General features: G+C 32.3%; 2 protein-coding genes across 2 annotated transcripts; both read right to left on the bottom strand.

Moving 5' to 3' along the window:
* Positions 1–10,253: 10,253 nt before the first annotated feature.
* LOC105965114 (cytochrome P450 76T24) lies at positions 10,254–12,519 on the bottom strand. Its single transcript, XM_012989632.2, has 2 exons — positions 11,533–12,519; positions 10,254–10,895 (listed from the first exon to the last, which is right to left on the bottom strand). The coding sequence occupies exons 1-2, from the start codon at positions 12,415–12,417 to the stop codon at positions 10,293–10,295; spliced, it is 1,488 nt and encodes a 495-aa protein (XP_012845086.2). The 5' UTR covers positions 12,418–12,519; the 3' UTR covers positions 10,254–10,292.
* A 2,120-nt stretch (positions 12,520–14,639) lies between these two features.
* On the bottom strand, positions 14,640–15,137 carry LOC148768871 (uncharacterized). The gene has a single exon (XM_088821366.1). It carries the CDS (start codon positions 15,135–15,137, stop codon positions 14,640–14,642), a length of 498 nt encoding a protein of 165 aa, XP_088677492.1.
* Between the last annotated feature and the right edge of the window lie 5,988 nt (positions 15,138–21,125).

The following is a 21,125-nucleotide window of genomic DNA, read 5'->3' as shown; positions in this document are numbered from 1 at the left end:
CACATCAGATCTCGACTAGCACAATCCTGGTCCACAACAGTTTATTTTATAATTATTATTATTATTTTTATCTCCTATCATCGAGTCTATTTTCATTTATTATTCTTTGCTTCATTTATTTAAGGGAAAATTACCAAAACCCCCATGAGGTAAGCCTAAATAACGAAAATCCCCCCCACGTTCTCGTAATTACGAAAACCCCCCTGAGGTATGCAGACATCTTACAAATCGCTCTAACGGTGTTAAACTCGATAGAATCTTTTTGATTCTCCCGAATATTCCTCCGATAATACCAATTTTGCCCTTGTACACGAAATTACCCTTAGGGGGGTAATTGTAAGCATTTTATTTAATGAGGGGGGTCATAAATATATATTCTTCATGAAATATATAAATGTCTACAAAATACTTATTTTTCTTAAATTAAACCCAAATATAATCAATCATTATGAATGTACAATGTATTTTTATTGGATTAAAAAAATCAATGGATGAGATTTCAAAATTTAATTATTTTTTATATATAAAATTAAATATTTTACAATTCGAGAAATACAACCATGCATCATTCAAGCTAAAAGCATAAATCCGTATGAATACTCCTCTGGATAAATAAAATCAATTAAAATATATAAATAAAAAAAATAAAAAAATTATAATATCAAATTATCAATACAAATTACAAAGTAATAAATAAATTTATAAAAGCAATAAATCATCAAGTGAAAGGGATGTCAGGGGGGATTTTCGTTATTTAGGCTTACCTAGGGGGGTTTTGGTAATTTGCCCTTTATTTTTTACATATTTAACAGAAGGATATAATAGACATTTCACGTTTTCGGTTAAAATAATTCGGTCAACCGTTAGTCAAGGGGGGTTTTCGTAATTACGAGAACGTGAGGGGGATTTTCGTTATTTAGGCTTACCTCAGGGGGGTTTTGGTAATTTGCCCTTTATTTAATGATCAATTTCATATTATAACAATTAAGTTTATATATGCCTGCATGGGTATAGCTCAACTGGTTTCGGAGGTGGTAAGTTGGTACAATTAAATTTATATATTTTTTTTGGGAATGAGTTTGTATTATTAAATTTGAATAAATATTAATGTTGTTACCAATATTTCTAATAAATTTTATTATAATTGTTATTGTCATGTATTAAACTAATTATTATTTTCACTTTTAAAATGTTATCTTGTGCAGTGCATCGCACGGGGGAAATGCTAATACGAAATATAAGGATATAATTTGTTGGTTAAAACAATCAATAAAATTAAATTAAGATCTACTATAAAAGTCTCAATTGTACGTTGACCAATTAATTTTGGGGTCATTACAAATAAGCCATCAATGGGTACTTATTCATAAAGAGATCCAGACAAAAAACTCATTTACAAATAAGTCCACACATGGTTCAGATTTTTGTAAAAGACTAATATAGCGCCTCATACTTTAATATGCTCCAATTTCACCATTAATTTAATTTAACCTCAACTTAACCCTAACTTTCACAAATTATTCAATTTTGACGCAAAACGTTTTTTTTTTCAAAAAAAAAAAATTTGGCCGCCGGATACTGACGGTTGACTTTTCAATTTTTTTTTCTTCCGGATTTTTTCGCCGGTTCCGGCGTTGACTTTTTCGATTTTTTTTTTTTTTCAATATTGATGTGGTTGACAGTAATATTAACTATATTACTGTTAAACACATAAAATTAACTAAACTACAGTTTAACACAGTAATATTGTTATATTAATCTCTAGCACAGTAATATTAACACAACAAAACTCATTATTATTGTGTAATATAGTAATATTACTATGTTGACCGTTCAACAAGTGTAAACGTAATAAAAACCCAAAAGAATTAATATTACATTGAGTGACAGTAATATTACTATAACAGCAATAATATTACCGTCTACCACAGTAATATTACAATAATAGACAATAATATTATTACGTTACTCCGTGAATAACTCAAACAAACAAAAAATCCAAACAAAATAATAATATTGATGTGGTTGACAACAATACTACTATAACAACAGTAATATTACCGTCAACCACACTAATATTATTGTGTTTACAGTAATATTACAATAATAGACAGTAATATTATTACGTTACTCCGTGAATAACTCAAACAAAACAAAAAACCCAAAAAAATAATAATATTGATGTTGTTGACAGTAATAGTATTGTGTTTACATTTTTTTTACTGTCAACGACAATAATATAATTACGTTGATTTGTCAACAAATCAAACAAAATAAAAAAAATAACAAAAAATAAAAAATAATAATATTACCAGGGGCGGCCCTGGCCCAGGGCGAGCAGGGCCCAGGCCCAGGGCCCACTTTTCAATGGAGCCCAAAAAAATATATATTGTTGTTATTATTTTATTATTAAATTGTTCTTTTCTCATCTTCCAACCCCTCTTTTCTTTCTCCCTTAACTTTTTAACCCCCTATTTCTACATTAATTTTTTGACACAATCCATTTTGTCATTTATCACTCTCTATTTTTTTCTTACCCAATAATCTCTTCCGTACCCCTTCTCTCTCATTTAAAACTCTAATTTAATTTTTCTTGCACTCCTATATATTTTTCTATTGTTAGTTTCTACAATTTAAACTCATTTGTTATTTCCATATTATTGGTTTTTTTATTTCTCAAAATTAAATTAATTTTTTTAAATTAAAAAAAAAAATCGAATACCCATTTTTATTTAATACATCCATATTTCTCTCTCTCTCTCTCTCACACACACACACACACACACACACACACACACACACACACACACACACACACATATATATATTTTTAAAAAAAATCGGAATTTAGGGCCTCAATTTTATGTCTTGCCCAGGGCCTCCAATCAACCCGGACTGGCCCTGAATATTACGTTAATTTACTGTCAACGGTAGAAGAATTACATAAATGTATTGTCAACGGCAGTGTAATTACGTTAATTAACTGTCATTGATAGTATAATTACGTTTATTTACTGTCATTGACACCACAATTACGGTCATTGTTACCGGCGGACGAAAAAAAAAAAAAAAAAAAAATACACTTAAAAACATTTTCTTCGTTGGATGATGACTTTCATTCTTTTTCAAGTTTACGTGTTTCGATTTTTTATTTTCAAGGTACATAATTATGTCTTGTCTTTTTCAATACCAATCCATTTTCCAGAGTTGAATTTTTTACATGGTGTTGTGACATTTAATGTTATACACATTTTTTAAGTGTTTTTTTCCCCCTAAGAGTACATCTTTAACACGGGACCTGGATTTTTTATGTTAGAACTAGGGTTGGACATGGGTCGGTTTTAATATCGGCCAACCGATTCACGTTCGATCTGGATTTTTTGGCCGATATATAATATTTAATGGGCTGGTAATTTTAACCGACACATATGCATGTATAGATATGTCGGTCGGTGGTTTTCAGTTTACTCAAAGTCGGTTGGTTGGATAATATCGGGTCAATCAACTTTTTTAATTATAATAATTTATTATAAACATTTAATTGTAATTCTTATTTTTTTAACGTTGAAATTATACATAAAATAAGTCAAACTTAAAAACTCGAAACACAAATTTATAAACCTTTACGTACGATTTCTATTATTGTTTATATTTCGTATTTTTGTTTATATATTTACATACTATAGACGTAATTTTTGTCGCTGACAGTAATTTAACTGTTAATTTACTTTTTTTTTTCTTAAAAAAATATTTTAATTAATATTACTGTCTTGACTGCTAACTTACTATCTCCAGCAGTTATTTAACCGTCGGTGACAGTAAGTTAACTGTTAATTAACTTTGTTTTTCTTAAAAAAAAATATTTTAATTAATATTACTGTCATGGCTGCTAAGTTACTATCTCCAGCAGTTATTTAACAGTCGGAGACAATAATTTAACTGTTAATTGACTTTTTTTTTTTAAATTTTGTTTTTTTCTTAAAAGAAATTGTTTTAATTAATATTACTGTCTTGGCTCCTCAATTACTGTCTCCAACAGTAATTTAACTATCTGAGACAGTAATATTATTGTATTAAATTAATTTTAGGGTAAAATACACTTTGCACCCCTGTACTACGTAATAGGTCGCATTTACCCCCCTATAGTATTGAAAACATCATTCACCCCCCTATTGTTATATACTATGTCAGTCAAAAGTGAGGTGACACGTTGACCATATCTATTTTACTTTTTAGGACAGTTTTACCCTTTTACAATATTATATATATATATATATATATATATATATATATATATATATATATATATATATATATATATATATATATATATATATATATATATATATATATATATATATATATATATATATATATATATATATACTATTTCATACAAAAAATAAATGAATTAAAAAATATATATATAATTATAGAAACAATTATGAAAATCTTAGTTGCAATTTTTTATGTTAATAATTATAAATTCATGTATATATGTTATATTTATTTCAAATAAATAATAGAAATTGCTAAATAATGAAATATGCTCTAATAATTTATAAAATATTAAAAGAATAAAATATATATTTAATTATAGAAATTCATAAAAATATATTATATGTATATTCTAAAAAAAACTATATAAAATTCTAAAATTTCAGATTTCTATGTAATATAGAAAAATATTTTTTTGTTTATGAACATATATATTTATATTAATATTAGAATTTCACATTATCAAATTATCTTTTTCCTTTTTCTTAATTTCTTCTCTTCATCATCTTCCAAAATAAAAAATAATCCCAATTCCCCAGCACAACCAACAATCAGCGCCCCAACCCGAAGAACAATCCCAAGAATGAAGAACCCATCATCAGATTTTTGTTAATTCTTTTATGTTCTCTACAATTTTCTCTACAATTTTCATCACTTTAACCTTGATCAAGAACTCATCATCTAATTTTTGTGTTTTCATCCCTGCGGAAGAACTCACCTTGGTGTCAGCCGTCGCCCGTTGGGAGTCTGCGGCGGCGGCGGTGGAGGTGGTGACGCGTCATTTTCCGACCGTAATATTACTGTCTCCGACCGTAATATTACTGTCTTATGCAATAATATTATTGTTTGGGGCAATAATATTAGTAATATTACTGTTCGGGAAAATAATATTCATAATATTACTGTGTCAAAATATTAGTAATATTACTGTTCAGGAAAATAATATTCATAATATTACTGTGTCATAATATTAGCATATATACAATATGTTTATTGTACTGAAAATAACTACATGTAACTATAGTACCTATAGTAATTCGTAGTTATGTTCGTTTTTTTTCCCCATATTTTTAGTCGATCAATTGTATACACACACAAATATTGGCTTATACAAAATAAATTCATAAAACCCAAACAAAAATTTACAAATTTCAATATTTTTATTATAAATCACCTCAGAACCAATAAAATACAAATCAAAAATACATAAATATATGCATATGTAACTACATGTTACTATAGTAATGTATAGTAATGTATAGTAATGTATACAGTCTGTTGAACAAAGCAGATGTTATAACTTCAAACAAAAATTATGACACCTTCAAGACAGTGACTCCTCACCCCCCTGGCCTCCTTCCAAAACCCTAGACGCCGCTAATAACCGCCCACGGTTCCGTGCGCCCACAAATGCAAAAAAATATAGAAATAAATCTGAAAACATAAAAATAAACGAAATTACCATCAAAATATAGATCTCGACGAGAGGAATCCAACGGTGTGTAGCCCGTCAAATTTCGACGGGTGGAACACAAAACAAAGCACCAGCAAGACCACCGTCGTCGAATAAAAAAAATTGCAGAAACAGATCAGCGCTCCAAAATGAATGAAATCACCACCAAAAGAAAGAGCTCGACGAGAGGAATCCAACGGTAGTTAAACCATCGAGTTCCGACCACCGGAGAGGGAGTTATGACTCCGGGAAGCAATTTCGCCGGTGGGAGGTTTGTGGAGGCGGAATTTGAATCTGGGAGAGGAAGAGAGAAACTGAAATGTGTTGGGCTACGGTTTAAAACTGATTTTAAAAAGGTATTATAGGAACTTCGGGGTAGCCCAGGGGGTATGTCAAAATATTTTCGAAATGAGGGGTATCCCCTAGAGTGTAATCCACTTGGTAGTTAGTTCTATATAATTTGGAAATGAGGGGGTCTACAAAATAATCCCTTATTTTATTTATTTATTACCTGAATTATGTAAGGTTAATAAAGTAATTTTACATGAAGTACGATGGAGTACGACCTGTGTACGATCTATTTTTACTGGGTTCGTACTTTAATTTATAAATTCATAGCTTCGTACTGGATCGTACTTTAAATCAACGACTATAAACTTTTACTAAATATTTTCTACGCATCAGATTAAATCGTTTGGATCCTAGTAGTACAACCCCTCTCGGATCCTAGACAACTCCATCTTACATATTTATATCTTGTCTTCTTCAATACCAATCCATTTTGCAGAATTGAATTTTTAACACGCTGTTGTGACATTTAATGTTATACACATTTTTTAAGTGTTGTTTTCCCTAAGAGTACATCTTTCACACGGCACCTAGATTTTTGATGTTAGAATTTGGGTTGGACATGAGTCGGTTTTAATATCGGCCGACCGATTCACTTTTGATCCGGATTTTTTGGCCGGTAATATTTAATGGGCTGGTAATTTTAACCGACACATATGCATGTATAGATGGGTCGGTCGGTGGTTTCAGTTTACTCAAAGTTGGTTGGTTGGATAATATCGAGTCAATTGACTTTTTTGAAAAGCTCGTCAAGCAGAATGTGGAAGAGGCGGCGGACACTTGCGTGGTCGTAGGAGGGGTGGAAGGAGAGGGGATGGGAGGAGCGGTGGACAACAACGAGGATGCGGTGTAGGCGGGCGAGGGAGCTGCGCAGCCGGCAGAGATATTGGATAAATTAAGAAACCTATGATAGAGAAACTAAAGTGGAAGTGTGTGAATTTGTGTGTGTTTTTTTTATTTCAATGGGAGAGATGGGTTTATTGAAAAATAGCAGGGACTAAATTGAAACTTTTGAAAATTTCATTTTGGATACAAAAATATTGGGGTCATTCTATAATTTTAAAAAAAAATTAATTTAAAGGGAATGTAAGTCTTTTCAAGCTGAAAAACACACTCCCACTCACATAATTGGCGAGCGTATTACACGATCATGGGCTAGGGGGTTTCATGGCTTTGACTATATTTCATAGGGGGTAAATGGTAATACGTTTAATACAGGGACTTTTCCGACAATTAGACTTATCACAGGAGTGCGGGTGGCACTTGCTAAAAACTCTTTTTTATAATGAATTTATAATCATTTTTTTCTTCTCACTCATCTCCCCTCTCTCTTATTTCTTCTTCCTCATCATTTTTCACATGTCACTTTTCACGCAGAAGCCTCCCTCCTCTTCTTCGCTTCTTTTCTTTTTTCTTTTTTTTTTTTTCTATGTTTATACGCATATACTTTCCACCACTTTTTTTTTTTTTTTTCTTCATTCTTTCTTTCACCTTCTTCCTTTTCTCTTTTCTTCAATCGATAGATATGGCAGCTACCACTTTGATTGGGTGAGATACGACCCAAAACCGCCTAGATCTGTACACCCACAACCTTTTACCGATAAGATTCAGTCACCCCGGCCACTTTCGAGACAGATCCGACAATGACACGTCCTTTTGAGTTAAAACCCGGTTCTTGGACTGGTTCCCGGGTTTTCCGGTTCTTACCGGTCGAACCGATATTTTGGCCATTTTGGATTTTCCATCTAATCGGATCGGATATGGCGACGGTTCGCGGTTGAACCGGTCAGACCGGCCGATCCGGTCCGATTTTCAAAACATTGATAGAAAGTATAGTCAATTTAAGGGTAGTACGGATAACAATATAAAAAAATAAATAATTCATGATTAATATTATTATAAAGTGATATTTAATATGAGAAAAATATTTTTTGTCCAAAGTGACTATTGATATATTGTTGGAAGATGATTTATTATAGATATTCAAGGATAATATAGTACATTAGATAAAACATTCTATTAGGATTAGTTAAAAGATTACAAATTGAATAAATTTGTATTGATATTTTAAATTTAGGTTTTTTAGATACAATAATATTTACCGTACATATATATATATATATATATATATATATATATATATATATATATATAGGGACGGTCCGGAGTATTTGGAGGCCCGAGACGAAAAGAAAAAAGGGGTAATGGCAAATAGGCCTATGACAAGGGCACTTAATTAATAGAGGGACATCCAACTTTTTTGTCTTTCAAATAAATCCACCTCATTCAAACGTATTTGCAAATAAGGAAAATCCTTTTATATATACCAAAATTACCCCCAATTCATTGAAACCCAATTTAACTCTAATTTCATGATTTACACCCCAATTTAGCCCAATTTCATCAATTAACAAATTTTAACCCTAATTTCAATTTTGACGCCAATTTTGACCCGCCACCACCGGAGACCGCCGGTCGCCGCCGTTGACCGGCGTTGACTTTTTTTTTTTTGGAATTTTGTTTTTCCTGAAATTTTTTTCCGGCCGGTCAACTGCCGTTGACCGCCGGGTCTCCGACGTTGACTTTTTTTTTTTTTATTTTTTTTTATTTTTTATAATTTTGTTTTTTCTTAAAAAAAATATTTTAATTAATATTACTGTCTTGGCTGCTAAATTACTGTCTCCGGCAGTTATTTAACTGTCGGAGACAGTAATTTAACTGTTAATGGTCTCTTTTTTTTTTTTCCTTCAAAAATATTTTAATTAATATTACTTCATTCGTTGCTAAATTACTGTCTCCAGCAGTTATTTAACTGTCGGAGACAGTAATTTAACTGTTAATTGATTTTTTTTTTTTCCTTAAAAAATATTATTTTAATTAATATTACTGCCTTGGATGTTAAATTCACCAAAATTACCCCCAATTCAATGAAACCCAATTCAACTCCAATTTCATGATTTACACCCCAATTTAGCCCAATTTCATCAATTAACAATTTTAACCCTAATTTCAATTAAATGCATTTTGGTCCACAAAAAAAACAGTCTCTCAATTAAGCGCATCCCCATGTCTTTAGTCTAAAATACCCTCAATAATATAATTCTTATCAATTCCACCCATTATACTCTAACTTCCTTAATATTACACATTGACCCCGAATTTAAATAAATATATCACATTAACCCCCAAAACTTTTTTTTTTCAGAAAATAATTTTTTTTCTGAAATGTTTTTTTTCCGGCCGGATTCCGGCGTTGACTTTTTTTTTTTTTTTAAACTTTTTTTTCCGGAAATTTTTTTCCGCCCGGTCAACCACCGTTGACCGCCGGTCTCCGACGTTGACTTTTTTTTTTTTTTGAATTGTTTTTCTTAGAAAAAAAATATTTTAATTAATATTACTGTCTTCGCTACTAAATTACTGTCTCATACAGTAATATTACTTTTTGGGACAGTAATATTATGAATATTATTTTTCCGAACAGTAATATTATTAATATTATTGTCTAAGACAGTTAAATTACTGTTGGAGACAGTAATTTAACATCCAATGTAGTAATATTAATAAAAATAATTTTTTTTAAGGAAAAAAAATTCAATTAAAAGTTAAATTACTGTCTCCGATAGTTAAATAACTGCCGGAGACAGTAATTTAGCAACGAATACAGTAATATTAATTAAAAATATTTGTTTTAAGAATAAAAAAAGTCAATTCAGAGTTAAATTACTGTCTCCGACAGTTTAATAACTGCTGGGGACAGTAATTTAGCAACGAATACAGTAATATTAATTAAAATATTTTTCAATGAAAAAAAAAACAAAAGAGTCAATTAACAGTTAAATTACTGTCTCCGACAGTTAAATAACTGTCGGAGACAGTAATTTAGCAGCCAAGACAGTAATATTAATTGAAATTGGGGTTTCAATGAATTGAGGGTAATTTTGGTATATATAAAAGGATTTTCCTTATTTGCAAATAAGTTTGAATTGATTGGATTTATTTGAAAGACAAAAAAGTTGGATGTCCCTCTTTTAATTAAGTGCCCTTCTCATGGGCCTATTTGCTATTACCCATATATATATATATATATATATATATATATATATATATATATATATATATATATATATATATATATATATATTAAACATAAAATGCTCAATAATGTACCAAGTACTCAAACATCAAACAACCTTATTTCCATGCTTATTAGACTCTATAGTTTCACAGGAACAGCTTTTAGAGGTATGGCCTTTTGAAGAGTAAGTCCAAATTTATCATCCATGTCAACTTCCTTACAATCTCCATCTAACCTCCATCCGAAACTTCCAACCAAATTCGCCAACATGAGGTGCACCATTCGATAAGCCAACGGCAAACCCGGGCAAATCCTCCTCCCCGATCCGAACGGAATCAGCTCGAAATCTTTCCCCCTGAAATCTATCTGCCGGGCATCCATAAACCTCTCCGGCGAGAACGATTCCGCATCCTGCCACGTGTCGGGATCTCTGCCACTCGCCCACACATTCACGAGGACCTGCGCGTTTTTTGGGACGATGTAGCCGTTGATTTCAACGTCGGCGTTGGCCTTGTGGGGCACCAGCAAAGGGCCGGTGGGGTGGAGGCGGAACGTCTCTTTAACCACCGCCTGTAGGTAGGGGAGCCGGGAGATGTCTGATTCTTCAACTTCTACATTTTCTCCAACGGTGTCCCTGATTTCTTGTCTGACACGACACATTTTATGAGGGTGTTTTAGTAATTCCGCCATCGCCCATTCCACTGTTCCACTTGTGGTGTCCGTTCCAGCTAGGAATAAATCCTAACAAATATATCAAACTTAAAATTCAATTCAATAATTACTCAACTTAAAATTCAATTCAATAATTACTCAAAAAACTGAAATAATTAATGTTTAAACTTTAAACTAGGTCTCTTTTCACATGAAAAATAGCAAATGAAGTATTTTGGGTCTCCAACATACCTCTGTAAAAATATGTAAAATATTTAAATTATTTACACAAAGTAAAATAAATAAGATATTACATATGTGTGTATAGTTTTTCGAAATTAATTGTAGAAATTAAATTTGATTGAAATCAAAAATTTTAAAAACAAATTTATATAAGTCCAATTTCAATCTAAAAAAATCGGAAATTAAAATTTCGGAAACATGAATAAAAAAAGTTGTTCCTAAATCGGAACAGGCAAAATTAGAAATTTCATTCCAACTTTCAGCCCTAATAGTAAGTCAAAATTTTGGTTTTATTAAACTAAACTCCAATGAGGTTTTAACCAACCAAGCAAATATCATTTAATATTGAGAAGTTTGATTTGATTTCCAAACCTAGTTGACTAATTAAGTTTACCTAACAAAAAATAAAAAATATAAATAAAAATATATAAAAAATAACAGTTATAGAACTACTTTCTATTGGGGAAACAAGTGCAGAACTTACCAGCAGGAGATGCTTGATCTCATTTTTGGTTAATTCATTCTCATCCCTTCGGTTAATTTCAATCAAGGCCTCCAACAAATCTTGTTTCCCACTTTCACCCCCAGATTTGAACTTATCGTCAATTATCCCATCAAAAATCACAAACAGCTTCTGGAAATAAATCTTTGCTTCTTTGAGGATTCCCTGAGGATCGACCGGTTTCAGAATGGGGAAATAATCCGCAAAATTCGGTCTACCGGCGCATTTCATCACCCCCCAAACAACGTCCTTCATCTCCTGCGACGAATCGGAATCGAACTCCGGCGCGAACTCCAACGAGAAAAGAGTCGCCGACATCAAATTCAACGCCGTCGTGAATGCGGCGTCACCGATATCCACAGCCCGGCCCGTGTCGGCGCAGGCTCCGACATAGCCGCGGAGCTTCTGCAGCTTCTCTCTCCTCAAATTTTGGCTGGCGTCCAGCCTGGCGACGGAGAACATCTGCTCTTGGCATAATTTTCGGAGCTTCCGCCATCGATTCTCGGCGGGAAGCCACGCAATGGAGGATTCGTGGTGGCTGAGGATTTCGGCGGCGCAGGGAATTGTTCTGCTGGAGAAGATTAAGTCGTGTGTTTGAAGCACTGCTTTTGCAGCTTTGGGGGAGGAGATGATTACTGTTGTTAGTGTACCGAGCTTTAGTGACATCACCGGCCCGTATTTGGCTGCTAATTTGGTGAGTGATTTGTGGGGTTTCGGCCCGATATCCAGGATGTTGCCTATTATGGGGAATCTATACGGGCCTGGAGGGAGTTTGGATGACTTTCGGGCCCTGGAATTGAAAGTAAGAATCATGGTAGATATCCAAATGATGGATAAGACAACCAGAAGAAATGTTGGAAAATCCATGGGAGGGATAGAAGAAATGAAATGATGCTTTCTTTAGTTTTCTTATTGTTTCTTTTGCTCTTCAATGGTGAGAGTCTGAGCTGCAAGCTTTGAATGGTATGTATATATAGTCTATAGACCGGCAGTTGGGCGGTGATATAGATTAGATAAATTTGTGGCGAAGATGAATACGTAATTTTGCTATCCTCTTGTTTGCTTTTTTTGAATATATTTCTGGTGATAAATTACTCACACGTTTTTTTTGCGTGAGATGATATAATTATTGACAAATATACTACGCCATTTTTATAAGAATAATAATAAATTGACATATAATATATTCGTAACATAAAAATAAAAATTCGATTTCTCTACTGAAGAGAGCCAGTCGGTCGATTTCTTTCATTTTATTCTCAATCGATTATGCTCCTATCTAATATATTTGGAGATGAGCTCTGGGTCCAGCAACAACGTCAGTGGAAGCGCATCTCACAAAACATTCCGTGAAAACAACTACATCCCAAACGATTTTGGTTTTTGTGGTTGCAATTTGAAGTTGGGTTTGCAAACTTCTTGGTCAGATAAAAATCAAGAGGGTCGATTTATCTCGTGTCCTCGAAGAGGTGTAAGGATTGCGGATTTCTGTTGTTGTGGTTCAATTTTTGTATTTTGGGGTTTCAAAGTATTAGGATTTCAATTGGGTACTTTTTTGTTTACGAAATTGCAGATCTCACTATATTGGGGATCTTTTGATATATAACTGTTATCATTTAAATGAAGTTGTTGTTCATATTGGTGGTAGTCTGATTGTTAGGATAGTTGACTAAAAGTCTAGCTTTTAGCTACATAATTTTATTACTGAATTAATAAAATAGTTTATTATTATTTTATGAGAATCTGCACTAGGGTATTCAATGCATTTAATTGATTGTTTGTCAATTAATTAAAAGCATAAGTGTAATATTCTAATAGTATTCGAGATGGTGTGCTACGGCGCACATAAAGATCATTTCGAAAGTTTGTTTAGAATATAAAGATAAACGTTCACAATCTACATGGAAATGAACTAACCATTGGTAAAAGATTGGTAAAAGTTCATCTCTCTAGATTTTAAGCTACCAATTAGGTCGTCCAGACGTAGAGATGATGTGTCTTTGGCCTCCTCAATTGCAGTAACTGTCATGCTGAATCTTTCTGGAAGAGTTCTCAATACCTTATTCACTAGTGTCTCATTGCTCAAAGGACCACCTAAGGATTGAAATTCATTAGCTAAATCAATCAATTTCTCATTGTATTGAGAAATTGTTTCAGTTTCTTCCATCCTTAGTCTCTCAAATTTGGAAGAAAGTAATCTGAGCTTAGTTCTTCTGACACTGTCTGATCCTTCACAATGTAGCTGAAGAACCTCCCATGCATCCTTCGCAGAAGTGCACACTGAAATCAATTTAAACATTGTTAAATCTACTGAGTTAAAGATTGCATTTAACGCCTTTGAGTTTTGATTGACATTTGATAGATCGTCTGTTGTCCACCGTAATTCTGGTGTTGGAAATACATCCCCATCCACATCTGTGATAGTTGGTGGCTTCCATCCAGTAAGAATAGATCTCCAGGATCTCTCATCAATGACTTTGATGTACGCCCTCATCTTGACTTTCCAGTAGGTGTAGTTTGCCATCAAGTACAGGAGGTCGCATAGAAGCAGTCATCTGAGTATCCATCACGAATTCGTTTCTGAAAAAATAGGAACAAACACTTAGTATACGTCAAGCGTTGTGTCACGGACTTGTTCCCTCAACAACGAACCGTGCGGCCTTAGCTCCTTCTCGCCCCTCGCGATAGCTAAGTCAGCCTCTCCCGAATGTGTTGCGAATACTAAGATGGAAAACGAAAGAAGAACTTAAGAAGATAAGAGAGTTTGTATGAAAGTACTTTATTGCTTAAGTGCTTGTTGGATTTTTGTTGGATGATTACAAATGAGGACTCTACCTCTATTTATACAAGACCACCTCCTCAATGGACGGTGGAGATCGATATGATCTAACGGTTGGGAGTGGAACACTCCAAAGAATCCCTAAAATGTCTCTACCTACCACCACCTACCTCTACCTACCTCTATACATTTGGGCCAACTTGGGCCTAACCCTATTTGGGCTAAATGTTGGACTCTTTAACCTCCCCAACCCAAGGGAAACTGGCAAGGGGTTGGGTCAAAACTAGCGGGCCGTGACATCCTCCCCCGCCTAATCCGGCGACGTCCTCGTTGCCTCGAACAAGTGGAGACGATCTTGAAATTGCCACAAGTCCTCCTTCGTCTCCCACGTTGCCTCGGACTCGGGTAATCCCTTCCATTTGATGAGGTATTGAATACTCGGTGAAACTCCCCTACGTCGCTTCACTTGTCGGCCGAGCACTTCCTCGATCTCCTTATCGTATGACTTAGTCATGATGGGTGGTGCTCGGTGCGACTCTCCTCGGCTCGGGTCTTCCTTGTCTTCGTGATAAGGCTTCAACATACTCACATGGAAGACCGGGTGGATTTTCAAAGAACTTGGAAGTTCTAGACGATACGAAACTTTACCGACCTTGGCGATCACCGGGAATGGTCCTTCGTACCTTCGCACAAGTCCCTTGTGCATGCTTCTCAACGCCTTGAATTGTTGGGGCAATAGTTTCACCATCACTTGGGCCCCAACGTCGAATTCCCGTGGTCGTCGTTTGTCGTCCGCCCATTTCTTCATTCGTCGTCTAGCCTTCTAAAGGCTTGACAGAGTGGTTTTCATGTTATATAGCTATTATACAGAGCGGTTTTCATGTTTATATAGTTGTTTATACAGAGTGGTTTTCATGTTTATATAGAGTGGTTTTTATTTAAAAAAACTGGAAAGGAAAAAAAAAACTATTTACAAAAAAAAAATTGAAATTAAGAAAAAAGAAAAATCATGAAAAAACGAAAATAAAAATAAAACTATTTTTTTTAAATTAAAACAAAAAATATGAAAAATATAAATAAGAAAAAAAATTAAAATAAAAACCGAAAAAAAATAATTACAAAATTTTCTTTTAAATTGAAATAAAGAAAACCATTAAACAAAATAAAAAAAAAGAAAAGGAAAAAAAACTGAATTGGCGTGATAAGCGGAATAATTTTTAGAGAAGATTTGGGTGTAGATTATGTGTATAACTTTTTTTAAATTAAATAATTATTAATTAATAGTTAGTGGGGGCATATATGGGTTTTCAGGCCCATTGGATTTATCTCAAATATCATTTATAAATAAAGGATTTATCAAGAATTAAAATCCCAATTAAGGCTGTTTGGCATATAGCCCCTTATTTGAAATTCGTCGTTGGCTCGTGTTTCTTTATCCAGGTTTTGAGCGTTGAGTTGGATCTCTGGTTATGGGCATTTGGTGTTCAATGCCCGTCTCTTCAACATCATCGAACACTCTCCATATATTATTAACTTGACCGTTGGAGTTCTATCTGTGGATTGTATCCCGTTTCTGGTTCGATGATTTTGGTAGAAACATAGATTATATTTATGCCTGGCAGATTCTTTTGTTCTCAGGTTTGAATATTGAAAACTCAAATCACTATGAATTGCATGGACTGCGAACCGTATTGGATAATATCGTAGTTAATTGATAGAACTTTCCTACAAATTATGGATTAGATGTTAATAATTTAAGGGGAAATGGCAAATAGGCCCATGACAAGGGCACTTAATTAAAAGAGGGACATCCAACTTTTTTGTTTTTCAAATAAATCCAGTTTATTCAAACTTATTTGCAAATAAGGAAAATCTCTTTATATATACCAAAATTACCCCCAATTCATTGAAACCCAATTCAACTCCAATTTCATGATTTTCACCCCAATTTAGCCCAATTTCATCAATTAACCAATTTTGACCCCAATTTACTGTCATGGCTGCTAAAATACTGTCTCCGGCAGTTATTTAACTGTCGGAGATTTCTCTTTCTTTTGATTTTTCATAGCCATTTTATTAAACAACAAAAGGGAAAAAAAATTATCTCTAAAGAACTTCTCTGCAATACAAGAAACTTGATAAACAAAAAAAAAATAGTAATTTAACTGTAAATTGACTTTTTTTTTTCTTCAAAAATATTTTAATTAATATTATTGTCTTTGCTACTAAATTACTGCCTCCAGCAGTTATTTAACTGTCGGAAACAGTAATTTAACTGTTAATTGATTTTTTTTTAAATATTTTCATTAATATTACTGTATTCGTTGCTAAATTACTGTCTCCAGCAGTTATTTAACTGTCGGAGATAGTAATTTAACTGTTAATTGACTTTTTTATTCTTACCAAAAATCTTTTTAATTAATATTATTGTATTCGTTGCTAAATTACTGTCTCCAACAGTTATTTAACGGTCGGAGACAGTAATTTAACTGTTAATTGACTTTTTTTTTCTTAAAAAAAATTATTTTAATTAATATTACTGCCTTGGCTGCGAAATTACTGTATCCAACCGTAATTTAACTGTCTTAGACAATAATATTAATAATATACTGTTCGGGAAAATAATATTCATAATATTATTGTCCCAAACAGTAATATTATTGTCTGAGACAGTAATTTAGTAGTCAAGATAGTAATATTAATTAAAAAAAAATTCTAAAAAAAAAAATCATAAAAAAAAAAAAAAAGTCAACGCCGGAGACCGGCGGTCAACGGTGGTTGACCGGCCGGAAAAAAAATTTCAGGAAAAAAAAAGTTTTCAAAAAAAAATAAATAAATAAAGTCAACGCTGGAATCTGGCCGGAAAAAAAAAACATTTCAGAAAAAAAAATTATTTTCTGAAAAAAACAAAATTGGGGGTAATGTGATATATTTGTTTAAATCCGGGGTCAATGTGTAATATTAAGGAAGATAGAGCATAATGGATGGAATTGATAAGAATTATATTATGGAGAGTATTTTAGACTAAAGACATGAGGATGAGTTTAATTGAGAGACTGTTTTTTTTTTAACCAATATGCATTTAAGTCCAATGTGAAGGGCCTTTTTGGCATTCGTCCATAACTTAATTTGCATGATTCACTTATCTGGAATCTTTTTGGCTCTGTCTATGTGGCACATTGAGGCTAGTGTAGAAATTGGAACGAAAATTTTCAACTTACTTCAATTCACATCTGAAATTTTGAAAATTCAGAATTTTTGGATTGGAAATGTAATAAATAAAAAACATTTATTTTTGTCTTGATTTTAATTTTCAAAAATAATTCTGAATATTCTATTATTTTCTAAAAATATATTCAGCCAATATACATATATACATGAAGCCTAAATAATAATACTAAAATGGAATGGGCCTTGGGGATAAAGAGAAGCTGAAGATGAAGGGAAGCCCGATCGGAAAAAGAGGCCAACTGCCTTAGTCTTGGGCTTTGTGAAGGGCTTTAAAGTCAATATGGACCTTGACAACTAAGCCCGTATCACACACACACATATATATATATATATATATATATATATATATATATATATATATATATATATATATATATATATATATATATATATATATATATATATATATATATGTGTGTGTGTGTGTGTGAACCACAAAATGAAATTCCTAAAAACAAATGCTGGATTTGATCAGACAATTTTTTATTTTGGAATAAGTATTTTTCATTACATTTTTCGATTTTTTTTGGAATAAAAATAGAATATATTAATCGCTTCTAATTTTTTCGTTTTGTTTTTGTAAAAAGGGTTTATTTGATAGTTGTGGAGTAGTAGTAGCATGTATGGATAAATTGAGTGGAAAAATAAAACAAAATGAAAAGTGATAACAGGACATCAACTATGAATTGTGTAAAGGGAAATTGACCAGACACCCCTTATTCTGGACTTATATGGGTAGAGATCATAATTGCTAGATGAATATAGACATGGGTCATTTGATTCCAAAAATTAATATAAATAAAATAAAATAATTAGTATATAGACATAAACACCCTCAATTAATAAGAAAACAAATCTCATATATTTTCTCTCCAATCTCACGTTTGTCTAACCCTATATTTAATCACTCATTATCTTCCTCTGTATCTAATCTCACGTCTCTCTCTCGGTTCTTCTCTGCCTTCTTTTTTTGTCTTCTTCTGTTTCTTTATTTTTTTTATGAAGAAATATTATAGAGAAGGAGAAAAACAGGGATGTGAGATAATTTATCGATGAAAGAATTAAAGAGGACAACAAACATCCCTCCCCTCTCCTAAAAAAATTCAGAAATCCATAAAATTGTAGCCAAAATTCGCATTGTGTCTCCCGTATGTAGAAACCTTCCCATCGTTTGTTGTTAGCAATTTTCGATTGCAGGTTGGTTTAACTTCGTTTGTTGTTTGAAGAATTGCATTTGGTGTTGAGATTCGATTCCTCTGGTTTATAATTTGCAAGGTATGTCTTAAGTTACATTTTACAAACACTTTGTTTAATGTTTTTGCTGTTTGCAACGTGTTTCATAAACAATTTCTTTGTTGCTGTTTTTAATGATGATGATTTTTTTTCCAGTTTGCTGTTTGCATTTGGCGAATTCATAGGTAATTTTTTTGTTTGCAATTTAATAATGCAAATTCTGGATTTTTTTTTTCAGTTTATTGTTTGTATTTGACGAAATCATAGGTATTTCGTTATTTGGAATTCAATACCACAAAATCTAATTTTCAGTTTGGTATTTGCAGTTCACAGAGTCATAAGCGTCGCGGGAAGTCCCGGAGTCATCTGTAGCGTTTTTAGAGTACGAGTTAGGAAAATAAATTACATTTTTTTTGTGTGAATTGATTTAATTTTTAGTTAATAATTGGAAGAGAGATTTTTGGAAATTTGTTTTGATAGAGAGATTTTTTAGGATTTGATTTGGTTTAAACTAAGGGTATTTTAGCCACAATAAATATAATTAATTTTTTAAATTATGAAAATTTTGACTTGGATTTATACACATAAATTATAATATAGAGGGACCTATAGCAAATTGCCCCTTGTGTAAATATCCAGAATCCAACGGTTGACGACAGCCATCCGCGGAAACTCGGAGCCGTTTTCACCCAATACTTTGGAATCTAGGGGCAATATGCCAAACACCCTTCATTGGGATTTTAATTCTTGATAAATCCTTTTTTTATAAATGATATTTGAGATAAATCCAATGGGCCTGAAATACCATATATGCCCCCGCTAACTATTAATTAGTATAATTATTTAATTTTTTAAAAAATATACCCATAATCTACACCCAAATATTCTCCTAAAATTATTCCCCTCATCACGTCAATTCAGTTGTTTTTCCTTTTCTTTTTTATTTTGTTTAATGGTTTTCTTTATTTCGATTTAAAAGAAAATTTTGTAATTATTTTATTTTTTTATTTTCGGTTTTTTTTTAATTTTTTTTTCTTATTTATATTCTTCATGTTTTTTATTTTAATTTAAAAACATGATTTTATTTTTATTTTCGTTTTTTCGTGGTTTTTCTTTTTTCTTAATTTCAATTTTTTTTAAATGATTTTTTTTTTATTTTCTTTAAAGTTTTTTAAATAAAAACCACTCTATATAAACATGAAAACCACTATGTATAAAAAACTATATAAACATGAAAATCACTTTGTATAACAACTATATAACATGAAAACCACTGTGTATAATGATTATGTAAACTTGAAAACCACTCTGTACAACAACTATGTCAACATAAAAATCACTCTATATATAAAATTATATATAAATCTGTACAAAATTTATTGAAAACCACTATAAAATTGTTGAAAACCACTATAAATTATCAAAGACAAAGCCTGTCATTATGAAAACCACTCCGTATAAACAGCTATATAAACATGAAAACCACTCCGTATAAAACAACTATATAAACATGAAAACTACTTTATATACACAACTATATAAACATCGAAAATCACTATGAATTCTAACAAGAACACATCAAAAATTCTGCGAAAAAGAAGATATAAAACCACTATAAAGGACACTCCGTATATTTTACGGTTATTGCTCGTACAATCACCAGATGGCGCATTGTTGCTGATGTATCGAAAGAATTTTGCAGCAGCCGTCCACGAGCTGTGGTATTAAAACACATCAGACCAAGTTCAACTTCACACACATATACAGGAAATGAAAAATCGAAAATAAAAAATCTTATAAGTTAATTATGGCATTGGAAAGGCTCTCATTTGGAATGCAAGAAATAGGTTCAAATCACACAACAAAAAAAGAAACCACACAACATTCGTATCAACTGCACTTAATTCGTAACCACATGACATTTTCAAAACCACATAATTAGCACGACGCGCCCTGACAGTTGTACACTCCTAGCACTCCACTGTACTTGTTCATGTTCCATATCTTCAAGAGACTAAAACATGTACATCAACAAATTTTTACTTAGAAAACAATAAAAATAAATGGTAGAATTGGGCGACTACTTATATACTTGGTACCCATCAAATTAAATAAAATCCCTATTCCGCCACACGAGTTTCTAAAATACAGAGAGGTGCTAATAAAAATGAAATGAATTATGAGAATGCTCTGACCTAACACCATCAGGAGTAGGGTCGGAAAATAGGCAATCCTTAGTCGGTCGATCGGGCAAGCGGGCCCGGAGGATGGTACCATCGGGAAGAACAAGCTTCCTCAGTAGATCGAAATTATGCTTCCGTGGTTTATCGTT

Source organism: Erythranthe guttata, chromosome 8 (assembly GCF_056151865.1).
Source record: "Erythranthe guttata isolate IM_541 chromosome 8, IM_541, whole genome shotgun sequence".
In the NCBI taxonomy this organism is placed as follows: Eukaryota; Viridiplantae; Streptophyta; class Magnoliopsida; order Lamiales; family Phrymaceae; genus Erythranthe; species Erythranthe guttata.
The sequence above is the reverse complement of the archived record's forward strand: the minus strand, read 5'-3'. Positions and strand labels throughout refer to the sequence as shown.

Bases quoted from the DNA above. Each gene is read 5' to 3' on its own strand.
- LOC148768871 (XM_088821366.1), bottom strand. From the start codon at position 15,137: ATGAAGAAATGGGCGGACGACAAACGACGACCACGGGAATTCGACGTT.
- LOC105965114 (XM_012989632.2), bottom strand. From the start codon at position 12,417: ATGGATTTTCCAACATTTCTTCTGGTTGTCTTATCCATCATTTGGATA. The intron at 10,896-11,532 runs GTAAGTTCTGCA...TATATTTGTTAG, and splicing joins AGATCAAGCATCTCCTGCTG to GATTTATTCCTAGCTGGAAC.